At 39.5% G+C, this 21,415-nt stretch overlaps 1 protein-coding gene across 1 annotated transcript in view; it reads right to left on the reverse strand.

Moving 5' to 3' along the window:
* Window positions 1–1,735: 1,735 nt before the first annotated feature.
* The window catches only part of LOC138964868 (protein phosphatase 1H-like), a 28,992-nt gene continuing 9,312 nt past the window's right edge, over window positions 1,736–21,415 (reverse strand). The window contains exons 3-11 of the mRNA XM_070336931.1: window positions 20,640–20,744; window positions 19,674–19,913; window positions 17,436–17,548; window positions 17,011–17,095; window positions 16,523–16,647; window positions 15,999–16,062; window positions 14,388–14,501; window positions 12,936–13,090; window positions 1,736–11,048 (exon numbers count right to left, since the gene is read on the reverse strand). Coding sequence (XP_070193032.1) covers window positions 10,835–11,048; window positions 12,936–13,090; window positions 14,388–14,501; window positions 15,999–16,062; window positions 16,523–16,647; window positions 17,011–17,095; window positions 17,436–17,548; window positions 19,674–19,913; window positions 20,640–20,744 — 1,215 coding nt within the window. The 3' untranslated portion in view covers window positions 1,736–10,834. The remainder of the gene's footprint in view (window positions 11,049–12,935; window positions 13,091–14,387; window positions 14,502–15,998; window positions 16,063–16,522; window positions 16,648–17,010; window positions 17,096–17,435; window positions 17,549–19,673; window positions 19,914–20,639; window positions 20,745–21,415) is intronic.

Below are 21,415 nucleotides of genomic sequence, written 5' to 3' on the forward strand. Positions count from 1 at the left end.
ACATTATTAATCACAAAATTTAATACTTTTCTCCACAAAAAATGATGTTTCATCACCAAAAATACTATATTCTCACAAAATTTATATTACAAAAGAAAAACACTTTTCATCACAAAAATTAATAATTTGAGCACACACACAAAATAAAAGTATAATCAGTTCAAATATCGGCATGTCTGACCCTCTGACTATTACAGCAACATAGATGAGGTTACCAGATTTGATGGCGTCTGCATTAGTAAGCAGACGTCCAAACAGCGAGTGTTCTCTCCGGCATGGTTGCAATGGCTTTACAGGACCCTGACCCTGACCCTTGCAGAAGACATTCATTGTAGAGAGGTAGTTGGTGAGCTGGCTTTTAGTGGGCATCGCTTGACACCCTCTGTTGCGAAGGGCAACCAAAATTCCTCTAGGTTTCTGGATACCGTCTTTAAACAACGCGTCAATTTCCGATTTTGTACGTTGGGTAATTCCGCGTGCTGCCTTTTGTTGTGAATGCTCATGTTCGCCAGTCTCATATACATCCACACACGCATTTTCAGCTTTATAGAGAAGAAACACTTCGGCAGGGCAGCTAGATCCGTGTTTACATCGATAGTAAACCTTCTTCCCGTCATAGGTTTGTGTAGTGACGGTGATGTACCAGGAATCCTTGGGAACATGATCGAGGGCTTCTGCAGAATCCTGAAACGTGTTTGTCCTCGCCCAATCTTTTCCCTCTCCTCGTCTTCTTTTCGGTGGAGGCTCTTCATTTTCATCTTCTTCAGACGAGTCCGTCAAACCGAAAGTAATTGGAGCAATAGGTGTAAATTCCTCTCCCATCTTGGTTTTGCTTTTCTTGCCAAAGTTAATGCAGTAACTAACAGGCAAAAGCAAAATCAATATACAAGAAGCGATAGAAAACTGATCAGTATCATGAAGTAGTGAGTCCAGTTCAGTCCAGTGAGTGAGTAGTGAGTCCAGTTCAGTCTCATACAAAGAAAGAAAACAAGCTCAGGGAAGAATATCACCCACATTGGAACGACAAGCACTCAATCATACATTTTTGTGAATATTTTATTTTATTTGTTGATTTGAGTATCTTTTCTGTTGATTAAACAGTATTTCTTTTGAGGAACTAAATTTATTTTAGAAAATACAGTTATTTTTATTGATAATTGATTTTTTCTTTTGATTTAACATATTTGTTTTGACAGTTCAAATTTCTTGTGATAATGTAAATATTTCGTGATAAAACCATTATTTTTTGTGAAAATTGCATTATTTTTTGTGATAAAAGCATCATTTCTTTTGACGCATTAAATGGGTGCCGATGTTTTCTGTGCAGAGTGGGATTTTGTTCACAATTAATTTTGCAACTGCCACTAAATAATAATGCATAATATTTATAAAGCGCATGTATCCAAGGTTTAACCCTGCTCAAAGCTATGGCTAGTGGTAAAATTGCTTCATCAAAACATGCCCATTCTGCACAGGAACCAGTCACGATCTTGATTTTTGGTACAGTGGTACCTCCCCTAACGACCCCTCTATTTTACGGCTCCCTCAATATTACGACTAATTTTTCGGATTATATTTTCTTCTATTTTTTCGTATTTCTTGCCTCTATATTACGTCCCCCTCTCTGTTACGACATACGACCGACCATCAGTGGACCTATAACAACTTTTCCCAAAATAATCATGAATCATATGTGTCAAGTGAAGGGATGGTCTTATCCCATGTAAAAGCCTGGGCGCCCCCCGCGGGTTAGGGGGAGTCCCATATTGGTTGGGACGAGAAAGAATTTACCCGATGCTCCCCAGCATGTCGTAAGAGGCGACTAACGGATTCTGTTTCTCCTTTTACCCTTGTTAAGTGTTTCTTGTATAGAATATAGTCAATGTTTGTACAGATTTTAGTCAAGCAGTATGTAAGAAATGTTCCTTTGTACTGGAAACTTGCATTCTCCCAGTAAGGTCATATATTGTACTACGTTGCAAGCCCCTGGAGCAAATTTTTGATTAGTGCTTTTGTGAACAAGAAACAATTGACAAGTGGCTCTATCCCATCTCCCCCCTTCCCTCCGTCGCGATATAACCTTGAATGGTTGAAAACGACGTTAAACACCAAATAAAGAAAGAAAGAAAAGCCTGGGCAGATCTGAGATGATGAGAAATGTTTTTCACAAGAAGGACTGTGCCTATAAAACAATGATTCATCTAGCGACTCAGTTTACACAAACAAAATAACGTATCCACAAAAAAAACATTTAAATCATGATACAGTATGGGCTCATAAAAGTTGGCTCGAGTTCATCGTTATGTTGAACTTATATAAAAGGAAAATGGCAAGAACTGCTCTAACACTTACATGTCTGTATAAGAAAAGAACAATCAAACCACAACACAAACAAATGAGGAAAACAGTTGATCCTCCAGCAAAGAGTACACTGTACTACCTCCGATTCCAAAATTGCACTTGGAAATATGTAACAAGCTTCATAAAAGCTTTGATCCCATCTTAATAATACGAGTTCAAAACAAAATACAAGAAGAGTCTTCATTATCCTTTGAAGTATTGCCACGTAATAGCACAGCAGCTGTAAAAAAAATCACTGACTTGCGATTACAATTTTTTCCAAATTAAGTGAGTTTAACTCGCAGAAGACAACAGAGGAATGTTTCAGTTATCTTGCAGTGACAGTTTTCACCAACTCAAAAAGGATTTGCCTTTTTGTATTTTCACCATTAACATCAAATAAATCATCATACTATGTGCATGAATCAAAAATCCATTCAAGCACCAATGAAAGCACAGTTCTGTAAGTTTAGGAATCTGTGTATATGAAGCACCAACATAAAAACAACCACAAGATGACTAGAGTACAATGAAATAAATTAATAATCTTACAGATAGTGCAAGATTTTATATACATTCAACTTCTGCACAGTGGTTAACCTGTTGGTAAGATGGAAGTAAATTTACAGAGCTTATCATGAACAGCACGTCTAAAAAAAACACGTTCTTAAAAAGAGGCGAGTTTTAAATTTACACGTCTAAAAGGGGGGGTTACACTATATTCTCTGAGATATTTGAATTACATTTACATGAAAACAAGTATTTGACGACACCCTGCATGATTGTACTCAATGGCTTCTTCTTCTAGTCGTTTGATGTTGTACTCAATGGCAAACCAGGAGATACCATAGAAAAACATAAATTAAAGGCACAGTAAGCCTCCCGTAAACCATCACAGATACTGTCAGGCTTTTACACACAGTACAAACACCCTTCCATTTGAACGCTCACCGAACGGGAACATCCTGGCTGCTTTCCGTCGAGAGTGAGACATTTTCAAAGAATTTATTTTTGTGGACCGTCTGTTCTACAATCAGGTGCTAGAACTAACTTTTAAAATCTAAATAATAAATTGACAGCTTGTTAGCTTAAATCATAAAAGATTTATTTTTTCATCAAGACAAGATCAGTAGAACTCGAAGTTTTGGAAGTTTTAAAAAAGATAGCCCGGAAGCAAGGTCACGAAAGGTCGTGTCTCAAAGCAGACGATTTTTCTGCATAGCGCTCGCTTTCTTTGAAGCCTGCCGTGTGACTCGCAGCCGTTTGTTGCGTCTTAGAATCAGAGGTACACAATAACGTGCTATTGCAGATACAGCCAGTCGCATTGAAATCACAAACTGACGACTAAATTGTAAAAAAAAGGAAAGTGGATAACACGGGTTCACGATGGCTCAGGGATTAGATAAACAACGAAATCTGGTGTGTGGTTTACGCGAGCTAAATAGCAATTCATTCGAACTGTTTCATTAAATGCTAATATGTGCTATTGCAAGTGTGTTTCATAAGGTTATACCTGCTTTTTTCATTAGAAGATTTGAATCGTTTTGTAAACCATTTGAGACATACTGGGGCTTTAATGTTACTCTGCAACAACATGTGTAATGCTGTGAGTAGACTGTAAAAAAAAAAGGGTATAGTACACCATGCTTTTCAAAGAATATATAAATTATAACATAAATTGTTGAAATCTAGAGGAACGCCTCTTTTAAAATCACCAAAGATGTCAGAAAATTAGTTCTTAAAATGGAGGTAAACTTGCAGACCTTATGCAAAGAACATGGAGAAAACAAGATCTTAAAATGGGTGAAAGTCTAAAAATAATAAAAATAAAAAAGGGTGAGGGGTGCACTATATGGCTAATTGATTTACAACCTTTCACTGTTTTTTCTCACACACAAATGGAATAACAAGTAAAAATACTGCCTCTGCTTGGGCCAAATGGTTATTAGCAACAGCACAGAAATTTCCAAGTTTTGACAATCTGCAGCTTGTGAGTAGATGAGGAAATAAGGTACGTGGGTCAAAAGGCAAGAGGCAAGGAAGTGGGCCGGCTTTCTTTCTTTCTTTCTTTATTTGGTGTTTAACGTCGTTTTCAACCACGAAGGTTATATCGCGACGGGGGAAGGGGGGAGATGGGATAGAGCCACTTGTCAATTGTTTCTTGTTCACAATAGCACTAATCAAAAATTTGCTCCAGGGGCTAGCAACGTAGTACAATATATGACCTTACTGGGAGAATGCAAGTTTCCAGTACAAAGGACTTAACATTTCTTACATACTGCTTGACTAAAATCTTTACAAAAATTGACTATATTCTATACAAGAAAGTTAGAAACACTTAACAAGGGTAAAAGGAGAAACAGAATCCGTTAGTCGCCTCTTACAACATGCTGGGGAGCATCGGGTAAATTCTTTCTCGTCCTAACCAATATGGGACTCCCCCTAACCCGCGGGGGTATGCTACATTCTGCTTCAAAAGAGTCAATGGATAGTAATATTTATAGCAAATCCTTACCTGACATCACAGGTATAAAACTGTGCACGTACATGGACAATAAGTTATAATAAAGAAATCAACAACTAAATATATCCCTCTCTCTCTGACACACACATACTACACACAAGATTAAAATAATCAGCCGAGAAAGCTTTTCAACAACTGACACCACACATGTATAAGCATCCTGCTGGACAAACCTTCAACTTATAGAGTCCATGGGCACAGGAATGTAACTTAGTATTGTAACTCACACACAAACAAGACCATGCACATTTTCACACACCCAAAAACAACACAATGAACCCTTTTTTTGCCACACACAACTTTCCTGATTCACTATAAAAAGCTCAAGTTTCACAAATCTCACTCCCCCCCCACCCCCCTCCTTATTCTCTCCTGTTAAACCAGTACAAAAAGTAACTTTACCTCTTTTCTTTACATACATGTATATACACAGCAATTTAAATGGACCAAACTGGTTATTACAATAGCAGTCCAACTTTGACATAAATTGGCGTATCTGCCCATGTCACCTTTCGCTCATCTGAAACCGACATTCGATGGGCGCACAGGCCTAGTGGATAAGACGTCAGCCTTCCATGTGGAAGGTTCAGTATTCAAATCCCGGCCGCGCCTGCTGGGTTAAGGATGGAGATTTTTCCGATCGCCCAGGTCAACATATGTGCAGACCTGCTAATTGTGCCTTATCCTCCTCCTTTAGGTGTATACACAAGCACAAGACCAAGTGCGCATGGAAAAGATCCTGCATTCCATGTCACGAGTTCTTTGGGTTATATAAAAACATGAAAATACCAAGCATGCATCTCCCAAATCGGCGTAATTGGCTCCCTTATGGCGGGGTAAAAACTATCATTCGCATGAAAACCCATGTACAAAAAACACAAGTCTCTGTGGGAGTTTCAGCTCATAAAAGCGTAAAATGAACAAGGAAACACTAACTTTCAAAAGCATTGGAAAAATACATGGGGAAAACATTTTTACATAAATCAGGCCAACTCTTAATCCTCTGATTGAATGAATTGGTAAATATAAAAACTGGCAACGTTAGAATATTGAAACTATAAGTACCTGTACAGCCAAATTATTGCATTGAGTTCTGTCCCCCAGGAATTAAACTATTGCTATTCTACAACATGTAATATTAACTACATGTATAACCAACCAGGAAGCGGATGGGTGGCCGAGTGGTAACGCACTTGCGCTCGGAAGCGAGAGGTTGCGTGTTCAGGCCTGGGTCAGGCCGCAATTTTCTCCCCCCTTTCCTAACCTAGGTGGTGGGTTCAAGTGCTAGTCTTTCGGATGAGACGAAAAACCGAGGTCCCTTCGTGTACACTACATTGGGGTGTGCACGTTAAAGATCCCACGATTGACAAAAGGGTCTTTCCTGGCAAAATTGTATAGGCATAGATAAAAATGTCCATCAAATACCCGTGGGACTTGGAATAAAGTAAAAAAAATTCCATCTCACACGGCATTAAGTCTCAGGAAACATGAATACACGCATGCAGGAAAAAAAAAAAATATGGGTAGCGCCGTATGTATGGCAGCTCGCTTTCCCCGGGGAGAAAGCAGCCCGAATTTCCATGAGGGTAACCTCACTGGACTGTAAATCTTATCCAATCCAATCCAATCCAATCCAATATTTTCTGCCTTCATACATGTACTTTGCTTTCATGCTTGAAATCACAGAAAAGTTCAGATCTTCACAATCTTCAAAACAATGTAATAAATTATCACTACAGTGAGTCAGTCAAGCTTCAGAATCATAGAGCACTTTTCATATGCTGATAAAATATCACAGCAACTTTTTCTGTGGGACTACTTTGCTGAATACTTTTTTTTTTTTTTTTTTTTTTTTACTGAAGAGAGACCCGGTCTCCCCTGCCACTCTCACATTAGGATATAGTGGAATCCCCCTTTTAAGAACCCCCAATTTCAGACTTCCTCCCTTTAAGATCTTGTCTTTTTTCATTTTAATATTTAGTCAAGTTTTGACTAAATGTTTTAACATAGAGGGGGAATCGAGACGAGGGTCGTGGTGTATGTGTGTGTGTGTCTGTGTCTGTGCGTGTGTGTGTGTGTGTAGAGCTTCTTCTTCTGCGTTCGTGGGCTGAAACTCCCACGTACACTCGTGTTTTTTGCACGAGTGGAATTTTACGTGTATGACCGTTTTTTACCCCGCCATTTAGGCAGCCATACGCCGTTTTCGGAGGAGTGTGTGTAGAGCGATTCAGAGTAAACTACTGGACCGATCTTTATGAAATTTTACATGAGAGTTCCTGGGTATGATATCCCCAGACGTTTTTTTCATTTTTTGGATAAACGTCTTTGATGACGTCATATCCGGCTTTTTGTAAAAGTTGAGGCGGCACTGTCACACCCTCATTTTTGGTTTAAACAGTGTTTATTCAACAATTCATAGGTATTTGAACATGATACATGTTAAGGATCAACAACAAGCTCAAGCTTATGGTGGTGACCCTAACGGGAGAATTTAACATATGGATTACGATAACTTGCGACGAGACTTCGACAAGTACTTTTTAAACCAAAACAAACGAGAAACGACAAAATGTGATTGAAATTTTGGCCAAGCAATCTTTGACAAAGGCCGGACTTTGGTATTGCATTTCAGCTTGGAGGCTTAAAAATTAATTAAGTACTTTGGTCATTAAAAATCCGAAAATTGTAATTAAAATTATTTTTTTATAAAACGATCCAAAATTACGTTCATCTTATTTTTCATCATTTTCTGATTCCAAAAACATATAAATATGTTATATTCGAATTGAAAACAAGCTCTGAAAATTAAAAATATAAAAATTATGATTAAAATACAATTTCCGAAATCGATTTAAAAACAATTTCATCTTATTCCTTGTCGGTTCTTGATTCCAAAAACATATAGATATGATATGTTTGGATTAAAAACACGCTCAGAAAGTTAAAGCGAAGAGAGGTACAGAAAAGCGTGCTATGCAGCACAGCGCAACCGCTACCGCGCTAAACAGGCTCGTCAATTTCACTGCCTTTTGTACGAGCGGCGGACTACGGTCATTGTGAAAAAATGCAGTGCGCTCAGTTTCATTCTGTGAGTTCCACAGCTTGACTAAATGTAGTAATTTCGCCTTACGCGACTTGTTTTTCATTAGCCCTGTAAATTTACCCCCATTTTAAGACTCCCTCCTTTTAAAGACCTTATTATCTCAGATCAACCGCAAGCCTAAATCAGAGCAGTTATATAGCCATGTACATAATTATTATTTGAAATTTTCTTTTCTTTTGAGTGCTTACTTTTGAGTGCTGTGTCTTTGTTTGTGTTGTTGCCTTGTCATCTTCATGTAATTTATGCATAAGTGTATATGAGTGTGCTTGAGTTGTTGATGCGAAAGAATGTGTATGAGTGCGCCTTGAGTCGCCTTGTGCGCGTTATAAATTCTCATATCATTATTATTATTATTATCATTATTTTTTTAGGTCTTAAAAGGGGGGCTCCACTGTGCACGTACATGGACAATAAGTTATGATAAAAAATTGATCAAATCAGTAGCTGCACTTAAAGTCCATTATCTTTATTTTATCTCTAAGCTCCCAGTAAAAATAAAATAAAAATGTGTATACAAAGCGTTACCTGTATTGACAACTAATTACAGTGTGCTCTTGATGTATAAATGAATACACCACACATACATTGGTGGTTTTTTTTTTCTTCTTCTTTTGTTGTTTATTGAAAGGTTTGTTACCCATGACAGTCAGGAATTCAGCTAAAGTCCCAGAGGCAGCGAAAGGTTTAAATAAAATAACAAATAAAGGGGGCTTGAGTATTTAGCATTATGTGGTATAAAACAGAAGTACAACTGTAATACTCTATAGCTAATAGTACTCAAACATACATAAAACAAGCAAGTAAGGAGAATACAGTGGAACCCCCCTCTTAAAACCAAAAACAAATCTGACAAAATCAGGTCTTAACAAGTCGCGTGAAGCGATATCAAAACATTTAGTCAAGCTGTCGGCATCAAAGTAACAGATTATCACCATAAAACAGTCATCACCGAGACTATATACATGTATTAAGATAGTCTCAAGTAACCACATCAAAAGACCGAGACGGGTCACGCTCGTCTTCGCATAGCGTGCGAACGCAGTACTTACTTAACCTAGTTTCTGGGCAAATTTTTAGAGTAAACATGACATATGTATATATTTTTGAATTCAGGAGGAATTGAGGAATACGATTCAATCATTTTTAAATCTGTTAGTGAAAACTCGATTTTAATGACAACTTTAATGAGCAAACTAATTAACTAATTTTTAAGCTGCCGAGCTGAAATTCAATCCCATAGTCCGGACTTCGTCGAAGATTGCTTTACCAAAATTTCAATCAATTTGATTGAAAAATGAGGGCGTGACAGTGCTGCCTCAACTTTCACAAAAAGACGAATATGACGTCATCAAAGACATTTATCGAAAAAATGGAGAAAAAAAGTCTGGGGCTATCATACCCAGGAACTCTCATGTAAAATGTCATGAAGATCGGTCCAGTAGTTTTCTCTGAATCGTTGTACACACACACACACACACACACACCACAACCCTCATCTCGATTCCCCCTCTATGTTAAAACATTTAGTCAAAACTTGACTAAATGTAAAAAGGATGGAGTCTTAAAATGGAGGTAAATTTACAGAGTTTATGAACAGAAAATCTCAAACATCAAGGTCTTAAAAATGGGGAAGTCTTTAATTGGGGGATCTTACAGGGGGGTTCCACTGTAACTCTGATGGAAGAACAACAGTTTAGATTGACATATCTTATCTGAGTAGGACTGGCTGGCTGTAAGTTACTTAAATCAAGTACATACTACAATCCCTCACATTATCAAATCTTTACATGTACATATATACATTATTACACAAAAGATTCAAACTCACACCTGTGAGAAATGTCAAACCCTTTTCTATGCGACTATAACAGCCACTCTAATAACAAACAGGTAGCAAAAATTAATCCACGAGATGGAAACAGAATCTCATAACCTTCAAAATTGGTCAAAACTTGTGGTAATAATGGCACTCGCTGCATGCAGCAAATCGCAGCCTTCTCTCTAAAAAATGCTGACTGAGTGTTTTGTACGGCCAGGGAATGTGGAAGAAAAAAAAATGAGAGAAAAAAAAGATAGGAAGATGCGAGACCATCCAAGCCCTGTTCAAAATGTACTCTGCAACAAGCAACCACTCTGATAGCAAATGAATCCATGAGATGGAAACAGCAAATTAATCCATGAGATGGAAACAGCAAATTAATCCATGAGATGGAAACAGCAAACTAATCGATAAGATGAAAACAGCAAATTAATCCATGAGATGGAAACAGCAAATTAATCCATGAGATGGAAACAGAATCTTATACATGAATACCTTACATCTTACACATTTGGAATGTACTGTGAGACAGATAGTGCTCATTATAATGCCCTGTATATTAATTGCAAAGGCCATCCCAAGATAATCTCATTTGTAAAATCATTATAAATAACAGCATTAATGGTAAGGCACACCGAATACTTCACAAGCAAGCACCTTTTGAGATGACTGAGGGGGAAAAACAGCACCTGGAAAACGCAGCATGGCAACAAAATTAACTTTCTCCGAGGAAGCAACCAATCAAATACATGTAAATGAATGAAAAACCATAACTGTTTATCTCAATTTTTATACTGAGAATGACAAAGGCATACCAGATACTTCATAAGCACAGCTGCTTATTATTTACACCTTCATGATTCATGGGAAAAAGTGACAGTCAAGGTGTTCACGATCCAGCAGTTTCCAGAATACACACAAAAATACTTCCAGACAAATGTCAACGGTTCATATTACACGTCCACAAAACATACATGTACTGTATTTGTTTCTGCAAAACAGAAGGACCCAAAAACTGAGAGAGAAAAACCAGCACTCTCTATTGCAGCTACGATGATGAGTCGGACCCTGACGATGGTGAGAAAACATGACCGTAACTGAATGTCAACTTTGTGGACTCTGCAACCTGGTGTAAAGGGATCACCAAACACGAGATGTCGTCATAGGACGCCTCTTTCCCTGATGCCAATTTCCAGCCGCGGTTGTCTGGCATTGCCGTACCCTTGACATGACTCACCAGCCTGCGAGCCAGCTTGCCATACCTGCAAATAGGCAAACGTGCTACCAGTTAATAACTTTAAGAGGCAAAGGATAAGATTTCATATCGTCCTGTACCTGTTACCCTCATGGAAATATGGGCTGCTTATTCAATGGGAAAAGCGAGCTGCCATACAACTACGGCCTGACCCTTTTTTCTTCTTTTCTTCCCTGCATGCGTGTATTCATGTTTCCCAGCCCCGAGACTTTCGCTGTCAACTTGGGTTCTTTATCGTGTGTATGCGTACACACAAGGATGTTCGGACACCGAGGAGAGTCTGCACAAAGTTGACTTGGGGAAATAAACCCCTCACCGAATGTGGGGATCCAACCCAGGCTGATAGAGACAACTGGATCCGTGTGTTTGGCTTTTACTGTCTGCAGGTACCTGACCTTAAAAGTTGCTGCATGCATTACACATTAGTCATTTGTGAACCTTCAATGTGCGCTTAGCTTGAGTGGTTGTGCTGTTGGTGCAGTGCAACAAGAATAAAGAAGACTGTAAATTTAATTCAAAAATATCCTCCTTCTCAGGGACATATCAACACAGAGCGCTTTAAACTGTTTAGAATATCTGTAGTATACATGCAATTAGAAACTACGAACGAGCGCAGTGGCGTGGCGGTAAGACGACGGCCTCCTAATCGGGAGGTTGTGAGTTCGAATCCCGGTCGCTGCCGCCTGGTGGGTTAAGAGTGGCGATTTTTCCGATCTCCCAGGTCAACTTATGTGCAGACCTGCTAGTGACTTAACCCCCTTTGTGTGTACACGCAAGCACAAGACCAAGTACGCACGGAAAAGATCCTGTAATCCATGTCGGAGTTCGGTGGGTTATGGAAACACGAAAATACCCAGCATGCCTACTCGACAAATGCGGAGTGAGCTGACTATGCTCTCAGAGTATAGTGTGGGGAACCCAAATGGGCAAACGAGCTCACACGTAACCAAAAAATTCTGGAACGCTGAAGAAGAAGAAGAAACTACGAAAGCCTGAGTAAACCCATCGCTCTTACCAAAACAGCATCACAGAGTTACAGAAAACAAAGAACTTGACTTGACTAGTTGATCTGTACGTTCTCTTACAGGACCAACAGGGATCGCGCTAGGATTTTTTAAATTGCGTACGGCTTACACAATGTCGGCCAAAAAACGCGTAAAGCAGAACCGATTTTGCGTCACACTATAACACAGTTAAATCATGACGATGTGCGAAAAAAACGAGGATAACTTTCGCTGCATGCCGTTTTGAATGAATCAAAGACAGGCTTGAACTGAAAGCGTCTCTCGGCCTAGATTTGGCGCCACACGCCCAGTGCATTTTGAGTGTATGTTCTGTTTCAGAAAACCGACCGGCGTTGCTTTGCGTCGCTTGCGACACTCTTATGCCGAGAGCACGTCACCTCATTTTGTTTTATCCAAAACAGACTTTAGATTTGAACTCGCGCGCTTGTGCTATGTTTGATCCAGAACAGACTATAGAGATTCTAAACTCGCGCGCGTGTGCTATAGTCTGATTAAGTATTGGGATGTGCTGCTGAGCATGCCGTTTTGAATAGAAGTTGTTTTGCGTACGCGTTACGCATAAGCGCCGGGAAAATGCGTGGGTGGATTTTAAAACGCGTCAAATACGCAAAAAACATGCGTTAACGCGATCCCTGGACCAACTTGCCTATTGATCTTGGGACAGGTAGAGGTAGTATGCTATGTGGGAGGACAACACACAAGACAGACGGTACAATACGTTGACAATGACAATGACAATTTTTTATTTACGAGAGTAATCTTATATTATCACAAAGTGGTTGCTTTTTTACGACCAGCCATCGCTCTAAAGAGTGATTACACTATAATAAACGTTAATTTTTGAAAAGAAAAGGAATCAGCAAGCATACCTGTGAGTTATCACTTCATCTCCTTCTCCTTCTGTTGGGGAACTAAGGATTTCCCCCGCCTGCTTGTTACTCATGACATCCCACAATCCATCTGAACCTATCACCATGACGTCTGCGTCAGAGACAGAACGGTCCCGCAGGTCCAGAATCCTGACCTGTACATATGCAGTAACAAGTCGCGTAAGGCGAAAATACAATATTTAGTCAAGTAGCTGTCGAACTCACAGAATGAAACTGAACGCAACGCAACGCAGCAAGACCGTATACTCGTAGCATCGTCACTCCACCGCCCGTGGCAAAGGCAGTGCCCGTGGAATTGACAAGAAGAGCGGGGTATTCGTTGCGCTGAGAAGGATAGCACGCTTTTCTGCACCTCTCTTCGTTTTAACTTTCTGAGCGTGTTTTTAATCCAAACATATCATATCTATATGTTTTTGGAATCAGGAACCGACAAGGAATAAGATGAAAGTGTTTTTAAATTGATTTCGAAAAAAAAATTTGATAATAATTTTTATATATTTAATTTTCAGAGCTTGATTTTAATCCAAATATAACATATTTATATGTTTTTGGAATCAGCAAATGATGGAGAATAAGATAAACGTAAATTGGGATCGTTTTATAAATTTTTATTTTTTTTTACAATTTTCCGATTTTTAATGACCAAAGTCATTAATTAATTTTTAAGCCACCAAGCTGAAATGCAATACCGAAGTCCGGGCTTCGTCGAAGATTACTTGACCAAAATTTCAACCAATTTGGTTGAAAAATGAGGGCGTGACAGTGCCGCCTCAACTTTCACGAAAAGCCGGATATGACGTCATCAAAGACATTTATCCAAAAAATGAAAAACACGTTCGGGGATTTCATACCCAGGAACTCTCATGTCAAATTTCATAAAGATCGGTCCAGTAGTTTAGTCTGAATCGCTCTACACACACGCACACACGCACACACGCACGCACACACACACGCACATACACCACGACCCTCGTTTCGATTCCCCCTCGATGTTAAAATATTTAGTCAAAACTTGACTAAATATAAAAATGAACTTTTAAAGAAAGCCTGACATTTAAACTCATATAGAAAGAAGAAGACATCAACGTCATTAATATTTCAGGTCTGATGTAAGCAGAGCACAAAATAAAACTGACTTCTCAAAGAGTCTAGCACTATAAGAAATCCTATACTAATGAGAGTTTATATATTTTAGATAGCAGAAAGCTCATTTCTCTGTTGTCTTCTTTGCTTCCTGTGGTGGACTGCTTGGACATTAATCTCACATCCCTGCAAACAAGAACTATACCAAGCTTTTAATCCTAACTGTGAATAAAACTTATATAACGAAGTATAACATTGTACAAACTCAATATTGCAATTGACTCTTTGTTCATATACTTATTAACGACACTGCAGTAACTGCAAATTACAACAAATGTTATTGGTTACCTCAGGAAAAGAGGAGAGAAAGGGCTTGATAGGAACCCTTTCACGGTCAGTTTCGAAACACAGGTCATGGTCTCCAAGACTTCGGCAGATCCCAATTGTGTGCATCAAACGTGACTGTAACAAAAACAAAACATTCAGCAAAACAAAAATACTTATCCAGTAACTTGGAACTTGGCAAGTAGTGTCTCGATATTACAGGTGTCCATTTATGACTGACATTCAGTAGCACATGTGTCAACTGATTCCGTTCATACACCGGATGTTTCCGTTCATCTGCAGGATGTTTCCGTTCATACAGCGTCATTTTTGACACTTGCTTGGGGGAAAACGTGGCAGTAAGTCGTGTGGCCAGCGCGCTTTTGAGATATTGCAAGAATAAGGTAGCTAATTGGTTGGGCTATGTGTACGATAAGTACCAAGGTGCTAGTAATCCTCATGATAACACACGCGGGCCGAACGTGGCAGAATTGCCTGATTCTTTAACATTTTCTTGTTTTTCTCGCTCTATTATCGAATCTGACCCCTGATTTGTACATGATCACCAAAACCATTGCCTGTTACAACATTTCGCTTGAACAGAAGTTTATAAAAACCCATGGCTTTTGTACAATCACTTGTCTTTTGAAAACATGCAGATTCCGTTCATACACCATGTTTCCGTTCGTACAAAAGTGCATGTTTCCGTTTGCACGAACAGCGTTTCCGTTCCTACACATTCGTTAGATCAGAGCAAAACAGGCCCCCACTACAAGTTCTGTGTGTTCCAATGGTCGTCAGATAGCACAAAGTACGAATGCGTGTGATATTGGACCTATGTGAACCATTAGATTAATTGAGTAGGTCAAAAGTTCTTAATACAGTAACTTGGAACTTGGCAAGCAGTGTCTCAACATTACAGGTGTCCATTTATGACTGACATTCAGTGGGTCAAAAATTCTTAAAAACAAGAACAAGAATTTATTACACCATGTAACATAAAAGCCAATGGTATTTTTCCTTGTGTGGATATCAATCATACACCCATACACTCCTTGCATATACTATAAAATAATATAAGCAAAAGGCTAACAACAAGCAAAAGTCATCAACGAAGTACAGGTGACAAAAAAAGTTTTCATCATGCATGTCTTACAGTAGTACATGTACCTGGGATGACAGGACACCCTTGGAACTTGAAGAAAGTGACCCAACATTACAGGTGTCCTTTCATGACAGGTACATTCTGGTTAAGGGGACAACATGATGTACTCTGACACTGTCCTCTCTTTGCGTCACATTTATTTACAGTGGTACCTGCAATGTGTGGCCCCTCCAATGAGAGGACACCTCCCTTAAAAGGACACATTTTGAGGTCCCTTTGTCTATTATCTCTACCAAAATATACCTGTCATGACAGGCCACCTGCAATGTAGGGACACTTTGCTGGTCCCAAGGGTGTCCTTTCATCACAGGTACCACTGTAGTGTACTTACAAACCTTGCATATAAGTGACCCAAAAAGTGAACTCTAAACAAACCAAACAGCCTCTTATCAACACAAAAGCAGTGTCATATGCATGGAACAATTTTTTTCATGATAACATGTAACACATACTGCTACATACTATCTCACCGTTCTGCCTTTGCCAACAATCAGTGGAAGTTTGATATCGTCTTTCGTCATGTATTTAGAAGTCCTGCAAACAAAACAAAAAATCCTGTGACTTGTACAGTTCATACAAAATAATAGCACATGTACTCTCTTGTTGATGTTGTTCTAACTATTGTTATTATTCTTGATGTTGAAACTGATGTTGTCACGTAATACTTTTTCTGTTCAGGCACCTGTAAATAGAAGTTTTTGTTTTCTGATAAACATGTTTTACCTAGTCAACAATGCATGCCATTTCATTTATCTAGAATGAAACTAAAAACTGAAACAAAATTCTTGAATGCATAAACCAGTCATACTCATAGCTTAGTTGTAATGACCTCCAAAAACCTGAGAAAATCAGGTCAAAAAAAGGAGGGAGTCTGAAATGGGGTAAATTTACAAAGGTTATGAACAGAAAATCTGAAAAAACAGGGTTTTTAAAGGAAGGGAGTCTTAAATAGGGGGGGGGGTGTCCATTGTATACAGATGTGTTAGATACTCACCATCCCGTGTACGTTGGCGGCTTGCACCAAACCTTTTCACCGACATGCATGGGTCCCAGCTTGGTCATTCTCACGTACCTGTCCATGGTGAACACTCCACCAAGCAGATCGGGTCGACAGAACGCCTGAAATCACGGGACAGGTCTGGTGATATTCAGCTGAAATACTGGGCTGTTTTTAGACTAGATTAACAGAATTTTATCAAATAAGCACCACAATGATACCTTTGATGAAAAAGCACTCTTAATTAGGACCTTCGCAAAATATCCCTACATTACAGATGTGCTGTCATGATAGATGTGTTTTAGTTAACAGGGTTATAGGACTGGGTAAATAATAAAAATGCCTACTGATACTTGACCCCCTTCTAAGAATTCTCTGAAGATAATTTGGACCTAACAAATTGGCTTATAACCATCTTTTTCTTCACACACACACACACACGCACACGCACACCAGAATGATAGTTACAGATTAACAATACCTACTGTATGATAAATTCTGTCCATGTCACGGTCAGCTTTGAAGTCTACAGAAAGAGGTACAGGAATGTTCCCAATGTATGCCACTGCTCTTGAATTAAAGAAGAAACAAGTATGTTAGATAATACAGACTGTTAGCAAATGTAATTCATAACTGAAGCAAACAGCTACTGAGCACTTCTTTTAAACGTTGTGTGTGTGTGTGTGCTTGCGTGCATGTGTGCATTCCTGCATGCGTGTGTGTGTGTGTGTGTGTGTGTGTGTGCGCACAAGTTTGTGTATGTGTGTGTGTGCGTGTGTCTGTCCATCTGTGATTTTCAAGTCATTTTTTTACCCATTTTACATTCCCTTGTTTGACTTTGTGAAACTACAGTCTAACCTTCGCTTGAAAACTGGCTTAAGAACGAAAGAAAAAGTTCTAAAACAATTACCTGCAATCGCCAGCATTGGCAACATAAACTTTTCCACAAATAAAGAGTGCGACCAGAGCACAACAGCCTCCAGTGATGTTGAACGATGCCTTTTCCCTTTCTATGTGTTCATCCTGAATCAGGGGGGAAAAAAGTCGCGTAAGGCGAAAATACAACATTTAGTCAAGTAGCTGTCGAACTCACAGAATGAAACTGAACGCAATGCCATTTTTCAGCAAGACCGTATACTCGTAGCATCGTCAGTCCACCGCTCATGGCAAAGGCAGTAAAATTGACAAGAAGAGCGGGGGAGTAGTTGCGCTAAGAAGGATAGCACGCTTTTCTGTACCTCTCTTTGTTTTAACTTTCTGAGCGTGTTTTTAATCCAAACATATCATATCTATATGTTTTTGGAATCAGGAACCGACAAGGAATAAGATGAAAGTGTTTTTAAATTGATTTCGACAATTTAATTTTGATAATAATTTTTATATATTTAATTTTCAGAGCTTGTTTTTAATCCAAATATAACATATTTAAATGTTTTTGGAATCAGAAAATGATGGAGAATAAAATGAACATAAATTTGGATCGCTTTATAAATTTTTATTTTGTTTTACAATTTTCAGATTTTTAATGACCAAAGTCATTAATTAATTTTTAAGCCACCAAGCTGAAATGCAATACCGAAGTCCGGGCTTTGTCGAAGATTACTTGACCAAAATTTCAACCAATTTGGTTGAAAAATGAGAGCGTGACAGTGCCGCCTCAACTTTCACGAAAAGCCGGATATGACGTCATAAAAGAAATTTATCAAAAAAATGAAAAAAAACGTCTGGGGATTTCATACCCAGGAACTCTCATGTCAAATTTCATAAAGATCGGTCCAGTAGTTTAGTCTGAATCGCTCTACACACACACACAGACAGACACACACACACACACACACACACGCACGCACGCACATACACCACGACCCTCGTCTCGATTCCCCCTCTACGTTAAAACATTTAGTCAAAACTTGACTAAATGTAAAAAAGACATGAAAAACAAGAAAGGTTGGCAATTGGAATGGTCATAGAGAAAATAAACAAAGTATTTACTAGTATGGCAAGCTAGTAGTCTTTGAATGTGGAAGGACATACACCAATACAGTGGAACCCCCTTTTTAAGACATCGAAAATGTTTAACAAATCAGGTCTTAAAGGGAGGGAGTCTTGAAATGAGGGTCAATTTACAGAGGGCGCGGTGGCGTGGCGGTAAGACGTCGGCCTCCTAATCAGGAGGTCGTGAGTTCAAATCCCGGTCGCTGCCGCCTGGTGGGTTAAGAATGGCAATTTTTCCAATCTCCCAGGTCAACTTATGTGCAGACCTGCTAGTGACTTAACCCCCTTCGTGTGTACATGCAAGCACAAGACCAAGTGCGCACGGAAAAGATCCTGTAATCCATGTCAGATTTCGGTGGGTTATGGAAACACGAAAATACCCAGCATGCCTACTCAACGAAAGAGGAGTGAAGCTGACTAAGCTCTCAGAGTATAGTTTGGAGAACCCATATGGGCAAACAAGCTCACACGTAACCAGAAAATTCTGGAACACTGAAGAAGAAGAAGAATACATGAGAAAACAGGGGCTTTAATGGAAGGGAGTCTTCAAATGGGGAGTTCCACCGTATAGTGACAAACTGGTTACAAAGCCAGTACGCTACGGACTAAGCTACAGAACTGTCCCCCATTTCTTTCAGGTGAGCATTGCTTATGGCTGAGCCTGTTCCTATGCAAGTCAGCGAGAGTGTATAAAGAAACATATGGTTTGATGGCTTTAAGCTCAGCAACAATTAAACATGATTGGTTGATACCAAAAAAAGTCGTCTGCACTGGTCGGTCGTCGGCCATGAACAGCCAACGGATAGGCAGCTGTGCGGCCACCATTTTTTTCTCGCATAGCGAGCATCTCCAAGGGATGCTCGCCTACTCTCGCCAATACCTAGCGAGAATTGCCCAATACCTAGCGAGAATTGCCCAATACCTAGTGAGAATTGCCCAATACCTAGCGAGAATTGCCCAATACCTAGCGAGAATTGCCCAATACCTAACGAGAATTGCCCAATACTTAGCGAGAATTGCCCAATACCTAGCGAGAATTGCCCAATACCTAGCGAGAATTGCCCAAAACATGCTGCTTTCTGGTCCCTCCACTTCACTCGCCAAATCTCGCGCCAAAGAAACAGGGGACTGCCATCAATGGCGACTAACTCACCATGTCACGAAAGGAAGCCTCCAGGGCACCTACAATCAAGTCATCGAAGGTGATACCACTGGGACTGAGCTTGCACTCCGATCTTTTCGACTTGGAAGAAGAATTTGATAATGCGCTGCGCTCCAGTTCCTCACTACTGCTGGGGTCTTCCGAGGCCAGAAGTTTCTTCTGTTCTGCCCGCTGTTTCTTCTCTATCAAGGCCAGCTCAAAGATCTCTTTCTGCACTTCAACCAGCTTCTCCTAAAAGTGCATGAAAGAGAAAGAAAGAGAAAAGAAAATGTAACCGAGTGCACAAAACACAACACTCCCCTTTGGAGGCAAAGCCAGTCAAACAGGGTCGAGATTTTAGAGCTAACTTAATAGCCCTACAAAAACTGCTATGGGTATACGCAAAGGTTCAAACACACACACATACACACACACATGCAGAGTGAACAGGAAGCACTGGTAAAAACATGTCTAAACTGAGAAAGAAAGCAGACACAGCCACTGCAAACAGAGAAAGATACCTACAAGGAAGCAAAGGGCACAATCAATAAGACAAACAGTATGACAGAGAAAAGAGAATGTGGCCATTCTGAAAGAAAGACAGGAAACTCTGCTTGACAATGTTATTTTACGCTCTACTATGAAAGCACGGATTACACAGACACCGGTGTGCACGCACTCTCTCCTTTTCTCTTTCTCTCAAAAAGAACAACATCTTCACACACACACACACACACTGTTACACAATGCACACACACACACACGCACACACACACACACACACACACACACTCACACACACACACACAGACAGACACACACACACACACACACACACACACACACACACACACTGTTACACAATGCACACACACACACACGCACACACATAATTAGTGCAGTCTCTTGCAAGTGTACTTTGTACCTTCAGAAAGTGAAATTGAAAGTTTTGGGAAAAAGTGAGAGTGTTACATGTACCTGTATGTGGTTAAGAAGCTGGTCAGCTACAATCAGGCTTGCTCCATGACCCCCGTGCCCATCGAACACTCCATAGTACATTCCTCGTATGCTTGCCACAGATGCCTGAAACAAGTTAAACATTTACAATACAATTCCCATACTTGTTGTTGTTGTTGTTGTTTGTTGTTGAATATTGTTGTTGTTGTTTGTTGAATGTTGGTGTCGTTTGTTGAATGTTGTTGTTTTTGTTGTTGTTTGTTAAATGTTGTTGTTGTTCAGTATTCCCATACTTGTTTGTTTTTGTTGTTGTTTGTTGAATGTTGTTGTTCAATATTCCCATACTTGTTGCTGTTGTTGATCTTGTTCTTCAGTCATGACTGTTTGTTTGCTTTTGTCTGGGTTTTTTGTATACAATGTATGGATGTCTCTATTACATTCTGTGTTAAACAAAAATTCAAGCAGGTTATTAAAGCACATCCGTTCACTAGTAAACCATTTAGCTCACCTGATCTCTGATCTGGCCAGTCTTGTACATAGGATAAGACTTATCTCTCTGCTTAGACCCATACCAAAAAACAACACCCTGACTGCTTTTCATGCCGTGTGAATTTTTGAAGAATTATCTTCTTTAAGGCCACAGGAAGGAGTGTGTCTTAAATAAACTAGCATAAACGCATAAAATATGTACTTATCACCCATTTAAAAAACAAGAAGAGCAAACGCTCGATCGAGTCACTTTCGCAGTTCTGAATATTATATGAGGCATCAGATGGACAGGAAGAAATTGCTATTCA

The sequence above is a fragment of the Littorina saxatilis genome, linkage group LG4, assembly GCF_037325665.1.
Source record: "Littorina saxatilis isolate snail1 linkage group LG4, US_GU_Lsax_2.0, whole genome shotgun sequence".
NCBI lineage: Eukaryota > Metazoa > Mollusca > Gastropoda > Littorinimorpha > Littorinidae > Littorina > Littorina saxatilis.